The 9532-nt window shown below is 36.6% G+C and overlaps 1 protein-coding gene across 1 annotated transcript; it reads right to left on the bottom strand.

Moving 5' to 3' along the window:
- Positions 1-7611: 7611 nt before the first annotated feature.
- On the bottom strand, positions 7612-8992 carry K441DRAFT_556732 (Metallo-dependent phosphatase; the record flags this gene model as incomplete). The annotated part of the gene is made up of 4 exons (XM_067643343.1): positions 7612-7873; positions 7933-8228; positions 8298-8767; positions 8842-8992. The coding sequence occupies 4 exons, from the start codon at positions 8990-8992 to the stop codon at positions 7612-7614; spliced, it is 1179 nt and encodes a 392-aa protein (XP_067504813.1).
- Between the last annotated feature and the right edge of the window lie 540 nt (positions 8993-9532).

Below are 9532 nucleotides of genomic sequence, written 5' to 3'. Positions count from 1 at the left end.
TGTTGGGTACTGTTTTTGCTATAGTGTTCTTAATTACTTAGTGTATGGCCTCCGCTAGTATGTTTAGTTTATCTCTTATATCGCATAGGAGTCTATATAGGGGCTAGAGTTGGCCCTCTAGCTCACTCTATACTACCTTCTAATTCGCCTTCTTCTATAGCGGTCTCTTAGGTAAGGGGGGCCCCTCTAGCGTCTCTACGTCCACCTTTATAATAATAGGAAAGTGGTCGGACCCTATATGCTAACGGTCTTGTTTTTAACTCTATAGTAGCCTATTAGTAATCTAGGGGGAGGTAAATACTAGGTTTAGCGTGCTCCTTAACGTGCCCTTTGCCCACGTTTCTATGCCCGCCTTAATAGCTAGGCTTAGGCTAGCTGCCTCTATAGCGCGGATAAGGTTATTCGCCGTATTGTTCGCGCATATTACTATTATACCCCCCTAGAAGGGGTGGTGTAGATTAAAATTACCTAACAGTATATGTTCTTCTTCGGCCTTTAGTAGCTCTGGTAGTATACGGACACTGCTGTTTATCTGTTAGGGGTTATAAATATTATAAATCTGGATAGTCCTCTCGCAGCCCTCTAGCTTAATTATATATATATCCGCTGAGTGGTATATAGGCGCCTACTTATTTGTGTTAATAGCCTTATTTATATAGAAGCAGACCCTTATATTACCTACTCCCGCGTATACTAGGTGGTAGGATTTTGTAGTATATATTATATTTCCTTAGTCCCTCCGCTATAGCTCTTAGATAGCTAATATATCTAGCTAGGGGTCCGCCTACTCTACCTCTTATAGGAAGTGGAGCAGTACGCCGTTTCTACTGTTGTTAGTATTATACTGTATAATTATAAGTGTTTTCCGGTATCCTAATATAAGAGGTTTATGCTGGCCTCTAAGTTAGCTAAGTTGGTGCCCTTTAGCGTCTATTTACTTCCTTATGACGCAGTTTTGGAGCCTCTAGATGCCTCTCTCTGGATCTAGGCTTCTGCTTCCACCTCTATATTAAACTCTATGTTTAGTAAAGGCTCCTAAGTTACTAGGATTTAAATTAGGGCGTGTATACTACTATGTAGTGCTGTTTAGAGTATTAATTAGAGGGTCCTCTAGCCTATTTTTTTCTTGGAATAATTAAAAGTCTACGGCCGGCCGACCTTCTGGGGGGCTTCCTCTGCCTATATAGAGCTTTCTTACATAACTATCTCCTTTAGCTTCCTTTTCTTGGCTTATTATGAGACCTCCTTAGTGGTGATCTTGTACTATAATTGTGATTACTATCCGCTTATAGGTGCCTTATAGGTGCCTGCGTAGTGTATTGGCGTATAGGCCCTAATTGCTGCAGCTTTCTCCTGCTGTGTCCGCTTAATACTATACGCCCTATTCTATGCCTTATGGTCTACTTTACAGTTAATATACTTTTTGGGTGGGTCTTCTGTATATTTATTAGTATTATATTGCCTAGCGCAGCGTCCGCATCTAGCTTTTCTCCTACAACTCTTGGCTATATAGTTAAAGCCTTGGCATTTAAAGCACTACGTTACTAGAAATATTGTCTCGTGCCTTATAATTAGGTAGTAGTCTCCTCCTAGAAAAAGGCCCCGATTAAATAGCGCATTTGCTAACTCTTTTGACTATATGCCTATAATAAGTGACGATTTAACCTTTTGTCCCGTTTAGACTCTTCCTGGCCTTTTCTACGCCAGCCTTTCTACTATAAGCCCCGCTATAGTATAGTTCTACTTTATTATATCTTCTATTATCTGCTTAGCCTCTAGGCCTTAAATGGCGAGGCTCGTAGGTACCGCGTGGACCTCTACTAGTACTAGCGGAACAGCTAGTGTAGTAAAGCGTCTAAGGACCTTTATCTACTCTATTTCTTATAGCAGCCTATCTTTTACGTCTTTATCCGTGATATACGCCCTAACGTTACTACTTTATAACTTCTTTACGGCCTATATCCTGTGGGTGTCTGGGGGTCCTACGGCCTAGAGTTTATATACTAGGGCTTAGCTGTTCTACTTTAAGGTTTCCTTATAGTTGGCGGCGTCGCCTATACGGATTATAATCTTATATACTTCTATAGGTTTATAGGTAACTTATCTTATAGCTTGGGGCATTATAGGTATAGTGGCAGCGATGTGTGCGTATAACAGCGGGCCTATAGACATCGGTCCGCTTTTTATAGCCATCGTTGCGGCCTTCCTAAGGGCGCCAATATCTGTCTGGATTGCCTTTATGTCCTAGGCATATTGCTCTTGGGTTCCTTAGGTCTAGATAAGCTCCGCTAACGTAGCGAAGGCTATCCGGAGGGTTATAATTGCGGTAGTAAGGAAGGAGAGTATAGTAGAGCGCTCCTTATCTGTATTAAGAGATTGTTTCTATAGTGCCTGCTAGGTTTATTCTATAGTTTATATAGTCTATAGAACGCGTTCTTAAAAGGCGCGCTGTTTAATTGGGGTGGTTAGGGTAGTTGGGGTTAGGGTTGGGGGTTTGTTTGTTTGTTGTAATCCGGTTTTAGGGGCTGTATATTGGAAAACACTATATATACCTCCACTAACGCCGAATTGGGGTATGTGGTTTTGATAGGAAGGGTTTCTGTAGTCCTCTGGAGCTCGTGGGAGCTCTATTGGGCTTATTTCGCAGGTTTCTTTGGCGGGCGATTGCATTGTGTTGTTTTGTATATAATAGGAACTTTTTAAATACCTAGTAATGCCGTTTAGTGTAAAAAACGGTCCTAGTATATTTTAGTAATATATTAATAATACGCTTCGCGAATTCCTTAATATATTTATTACCGCGTATATTAATAATATCTTAATCTATTTACTTTTGCTTTTTAAGCATTAAAAGCATATTTAAATAGTCCTTAAATACCTATAAGACGCGGGCTTATAATATAATATTAAGAAATATAAGTTCTACGCGTCTAAAGTTACGTACTTAGGCCTAATTATATCCTATAACAGAATTAAAATAGACCTTAAGAAAATCGCTATAATTATAAACTAGGAAAGTCCTAGTAGTATATAAGACATCTAAGGATTTCTAGGATTTGCAAATTTCTATTATTAATTTATTAATTACTTCTTAAAAATTATTTAGCTATTAATAAACTTAATAAGGAAGAATATAAGATTTAAATGGACTACTAAATATAAATAAGCTTTTAATAACCTAAAATATTGTTTTATAACTACTTTAATTTTTACCTACTTTAATCTAAACCTTAAATATATTATTAAAATAGACTTGTCTAATTATATACTAGGAAGAATATTATCGCAATATAATAAGAACGGCAAGCTATACCTAGTAGCCTTTTTCTCCTAAAAATTTACCCCTACTAAATTAAACTATAAGATTTATAATAAGGAACTGCTTATAATTATTANATATTTTAAATAATAGCGTNTANAACTTAAAGGATTGTTATTCCTAATACGCATATTAANNGACTATAAAAACCTATAGTACTTTATAACTATAAAGCAATTAATATAATATTAAATTAGTTAGGCCGAATACCTCTTATAATTTAACTTTAAAATTATATACTAACCTAGTAAACTTAATTAGAAGCCTAACTTATTAATATAATAATTATAAAACTTATTTACTAACGCCTTTAACGAACGGATTATAAATTAATTATAAATTCTACTGCCCCCTAAACGCTTTAAGAAACTATACCCTATATTTCTAAATATAAAGCTTAATAGGAATAAATTAGAAATTAATAAGTGGGATATAGAAATTAATAAATTAATAGAGTATAAATATAAGAATAACCCTTAAATAGTAAATATAATAAAAGCAATTTAAATAGGGAAATAGTAATATAAGGATATTACACTCGCTAAATGCGAAATCTATAATAATTAGTTATACTATAATAGAAGATAGTAGTCCTAAATCCCGAACCCTTATAATTTAAGATACTTAAATTTATATACGATTTCTCTATAGTAGGGCATCCTAGCTATATAAAGACCTATAAGATTATCTAATAAGTATATTACTGGCCTATAATATATAACTATATATAAAAATACGTTTAAGTATATAAAATATGCGTATATAGGAAAACCTCTTATATAAAGAAGTAAGGAGTACTTTAACCGTTGCTAATTCTAATATAAAGATAGCAAGATATCTTAATTAACTTTATAGTTAACCTACCTAATAATAATAGGTTTACGAATGTTATAGTAGTTATTAACTGTCTTATAAAAATGCAATATATAATTCCTATAGACTTAATTAATACAATATTAGTAGCTAAATATTTTATTAAGTATATCTTTAAGCTACACAGACTTTCTAATTTAATAATATCTAACTATAGAAGCTAGTTTGTTTTAGACTTCTAGTAAGCCCTATATAAATAATTAAGTATATAAATATAATTCTTAACTATATTTTATCTAAAGATAGATAGTTAAACTAAAATTATAAATATAATTATAAAACAATACCTATAAATATACTACTCCTACCTATAAGATAACTAGAAAAAGTGGCTACCTTTAGCTAAGTTTACTGCGAATAATATAAGAAATAAATTAATAGGTATAATACTGTTCTACGCAACCTACGGACAAACCCCTTAACTTAGATTTAAACTATAACCTAAAATTAATATAATAGGACCTATAATTAAGAGGATTTAACTAATTAATGTATATAACTTTACTAATTAAATAAAGTAGTTAATAGAACTATTATAAAGTAAATTAGCGTACGCTTAAACGGTATAGGAATGGCATATAAATAAAGGATAAGCTTCTACGTAGGACTTTAAGGAAGATAATATAGTTTACCTAAATATATAAAACCTAAAGACTTAATAACCCTTAAAGAAACTTAATTAGATATTTGTAGGCCTATACTAAATTAAAAAGAGACTAAGTCTATATACTTATAAGCTTAAACTACTAAGTAAGATAAAAATATATCTAACATTTTATATAAGCTTACTATAACCTTTAAAGGGTAAACCTAGGACTTATAAAGTGCCACCACTACCTCCTATAATTATTAACAATGGTAACGGTTCTTACTTTATTAACTTAATTAATAATATATAATAAAAAACACAATCTAAATAATTTAAACTCCTTATTAAGTGGGAAGAATATAAAACATAAACTTAGGAAACCTATAACTAGATTAAAACTAACGCGCCTTCCCTAGTAAAAGAATTCTACGAAAACCATCCTTTGCGGCTTGCTCTAGCTAGATAGATATAATATAAAGGTAAATAACTACTAACGTATTCCACCAGCGAGCGGATCAAACCACCGAGCGGATCACCTCAAAACTCACCAAAAATTAGAAAATTTATACTTTAATATCTTAACAACTACTTAATAATAAATTTTAATAATTTGGATTTTGGCTTTTATATATACTCTATAGCTCCTATTAAAGTTATATAGTAAATAATTGAGTAGTTTTTAAGATAGTAAAATTTAGTTGCTAAATTAATGCTAAATTACTATATCCTAAAAACTACTCGATTATTTACTATATAACTTTAATAGGAGCTATAGAGTATATATAAAAGCCAAAATCCAAATTATTAAAATTTATTATTAAGTGGTTGTTAAGATATTAAAGTACAAATTTTCTAATTTTTGGTGAGTTTTGAGGTGATCCGCTCGGTGGTTTAATCCGCTCGCTAGTGGAATACGTTACCTAATACAAATATATAAAACATAATAGTAGGAAGCTTAAAATTAAAAAGAACTTAAAATATATTATAATATTTATAATACGATTACGTAATATATAAGATATTAAGGAACTTTAACCGCTAACGTAGTTAACGGGGTTTTGACCACTCCCCTAGTTTTGACCGAAAGGAACATCAAAACTTTACCTACGTTACATCTATCACGCCTAGGTAAGCCTTAGCACGACAACATATATATATTATTTTAATTTTGGCAGAATAACAAAACTTTACCTAAAATAGTAGGCGGTACGCTAGCGCGGTCAAAACTAAGGGAGCGGTCAAAACCCCGTTAACCACGTTAGTTAAAGTTATCTAATTAGTTAAATCTGCCTTGCTAAGACCTACTATAAAGATATTAGTTCTACTTACCGCCTTAACTAAGCTAATAGCGATTTTCTATCCTGGGGATAGAAAATCCTAATTAGCCTATTTAATAATAGAATCGGCAAAACTCTATACCACCACCCGATATAACTATATAAACGCGATAAGTAATAAGTCTTAACTAAATTAAATTATTTAAAACCTTTAGCTAAAAGGGGGGGTACTATAATGGGACTAGCCTAGTTATAGTAGGAACGTCTTAGTAAAATACTTAACAGATAAATTCTAACACTTTATCTAAATTCTACTAAATTTTGCTAGCTTAATTAACTTCTGCTAAGTTCTACTAGATCTATTAAATTCTACTAAAGTCCGTTAAAGACCGCGTGCGTATATACGCACGCATTAACCACCAAGCCCCTAACTATTTAATTATATAATTCTCTCGTTATTCCTTTCTCTTCTTTACGCAATGTCTTGTTCTTAGCAAGAGCTATATACCCTTAGATTTAGATAGAATTTATATCGTTCCTTCGAATCTTCCCTAAAGTCTCTTTACGCCCTTATAGCAGTTTTACCACAGGCCTTAAAAACGGCTCCTAATTTATCCTTAATATCCTTAATCTAGCTGCTTGGCCAAGTGTCCTTAATATCCTTAATTAGCACCGCTGCCTACTACGTAGCTACTAAAGCTACTAAAGCCTCTAGAGGCTGCGCAACTACTGCCAATAAGCTATTATGTATATACTACGTCGCTTAAAAGGATTATAAATAGGACTCCTAGGCTGGAGGTACTTTTGGAGGCTTTAGAGGCCTTAGAGGCTTTAGAGCCAAAGATATATAACATTTTTTAGGTGGCATAAGGACGATATTTTGCTGGCAATTTAAGGATTAAATAGGCGGCGACGATATTAAAGCTTTTTAATTAACTATACTAAATATTATACAGGCTTCCTAGCCACGTTGCTACTGTTTACCGCAATATTTAAGCGTCGAAGATGTTAATGAGGCGCTAGCACCCCTGCCGCCGAGTAATTGTACTAACTCGAGGCCTTAATACCAAGCTATATACGGTATAGAGCCTTAGATAGGCTTATGAGGCTTGCATATACGAAAAGTGCAAGAAACGGTTGCCACACAATGGGATAACAAAATTGAGAACCCAATTAGGCTCCAGCCAATTAAGCCTCACTGCAAGACTGTAGCACTTTTTCCTCAAAAGTACGCTAAAATCGCAGTAATTTCAGAATCGCCAAGTCCCCTCGCTGCGTTAGCTGACATTGAATGATCTCTGGCTATGCTAAACTAAAAATAGTGTTCTGCTAATGTTTAAGCCTCCATGCTTAATATCATTCTTATCCCAAGAAAGCTTCTTGGAGTACACCTAGGCTGCATGGTTTACGCAAGCCAGCTACAATACTCTTCCACAAAATAGTGACCCTCGCATATACGCTAAAATTGCGGTGCAGACAGACTTTCACCGTGTCAATGGGATACTCATCTACTGCCATCACATGCCGAGAACATAAGTATATTAGCCAATTTTCTATGTGAATGTCTTATTTACAGCGGGATAATCGTCCAGCCCATAGGTACTGTTAAGTATTACCGCTCCCGAAATACTCTCATCCTCCAACCTAATCCACGTCTCCACAGATTTCCCCAGGGTGCTCTCATCCAGAAAGATCTGCCGACTCCCCCGAGTCCAGGACCCGTACCCACCATACCCACTGTGCCGCCCAAAGCACAGCGCCATCCCATTGCCCGTGATGTTCATATCAGGTAACCGTGAGTCCCACCTGAAGCACCTGCATAAGCACTGTCAGCCCAAGCCACATGATTAGAAGATAAGAGGAGAAAGGCGCACCAGTCGTTGCCATGGTCATGACCGCTGAACATAGCCATCATGCCAGGCGTATTAGCGAGCGCCGACATGAACGGAATGTCCTGGCCGGTGTAAGTGCACACGTTGTCGACGCAAGTGATGCCCTGGTGGGCCATGGGATTGTCGTCGTTGATGCCGGGCTCTTTATGCGCGTCGACGCCTTCCTGCTGGAACGAGAAGCTAGCGTGAACCGGGATGTGCACAAAAGCGAGGGAGGGAATGGTGCGGTTGTAGCGCTGCTGGAGGGCAGCGTTCGTAGAGGTGAACCATTGCGCGACCTGTATTATTAGGGGGGTGTTCTCCATATAATTGAGGTACTAAATTGGCGACGAGAAAACTTTACATACCGAATCGTCTACATTCCCTGGCACAAATACTTCATTACCGTTCTCGTCAAGTTCCTGGAATGCTTTCCCTCCGCGACTATCAAAGAACCATAGTAGAAGCCTCAGCGTCGGATTCGTAAGATCAGACGAATAAACTGGCAGGTAGTAATTTGACACCCCTGCATTTGGACCTTGAATCATGCTCCGCGTAAGGCTAAGTGGATACCGGTTTTCTCGCTTTAGCAAGGCTTGAGTAGATAGATTGTATTCGATATCATGGTTGCCATATGTAGATGCCCAGGGGATGCCGCGCCGGACGAGCGGCGCGACAATTTCGTCAACGTAATGGGTGGAATTCTCTAGAAATGTGTTTTCGCCAGTAATGAGGTCTCCATTTAGAACAACCAAGTTGGGTAATTCAGCATCTAATATGGTGTTCATCACTCTAGTGGATTTGACGTCGGCGGCTGGTCCCCAGTCCAGGTCCTCCGCTGAAAAAATGAATCATGTAGTGAGCAAAAAGCTGTAGCACATGTAGCATGATGAATGAAAGCTTAGATCTCACCTTCTCCATAATGCAAATCTTCAAAGACTGCAATCTGAAAAGTTCCATTTCCCGAAAACCGCAGCGGCAGGAATTCCTGCATAATCACAACAGGGACTGCAGAAGCACCCGTAGAAACCGTCAAAAGCCAGAGAATTTGCTCACGCTTCATCGCACAAATACATAAGAACAAAATAACTGAGAAAACAGCAAAGCGGAAAAGCCGTCCCGAGCGGGAAGATATAGGCAAGGAGCGGCGGCCATGCTGATCGTCCATCTTCATGGATTCGCAGACACATTCCAGTGTTTAATCAAAACAAGGTTGAATCATGGCCACACGCAAGGTTACACCTCAACGCAGGTTGACGGGAAATTCGCTGCCGAATCTGGAGGGTTTGCCCGCTGCTTTAGGAGGGACTTTTCCCTTGATGCCAAGAACAACCCAGGCCACAGATTGCACCGGGATCCCTGTTAGCGCAGGATTTATACACCACCATAATGCGTTCCCGGAAAATAGAAATCCTAAGAATCCTTTTATGGGTATATATACCCTCCATTTCTACTTACGCGGGTATACTATAATTTAGATGTCTTCCGTAATTGCGCTATCCTAACTATTCGAAATAATACCGTTGCTAAGATTAATAAAGCTATCCTTATGCAGCTCTACGGCTCCCTAAGTACCTTTTATTCTATAGACTCTATAGAGTAA

This window comes from Cenococcum geophilum (assembly GCF_001692895.1).
Source record: "Cenococcum geophilum 1.58 unplaced genomic scaffold K441scaffold_17, whole genome shotgun sequence".
Taxonomy (NCBI): domain Eukaryota; kingdom Fungi; phylum Ascomycota; class Dothideomycetes; order Gloniales; family Gloniaceae; genus Cenococcum; species Cenococcum geophilum.
This window is presented reverse-complemented; position numbering and strand designations above follow the sequence as displayed.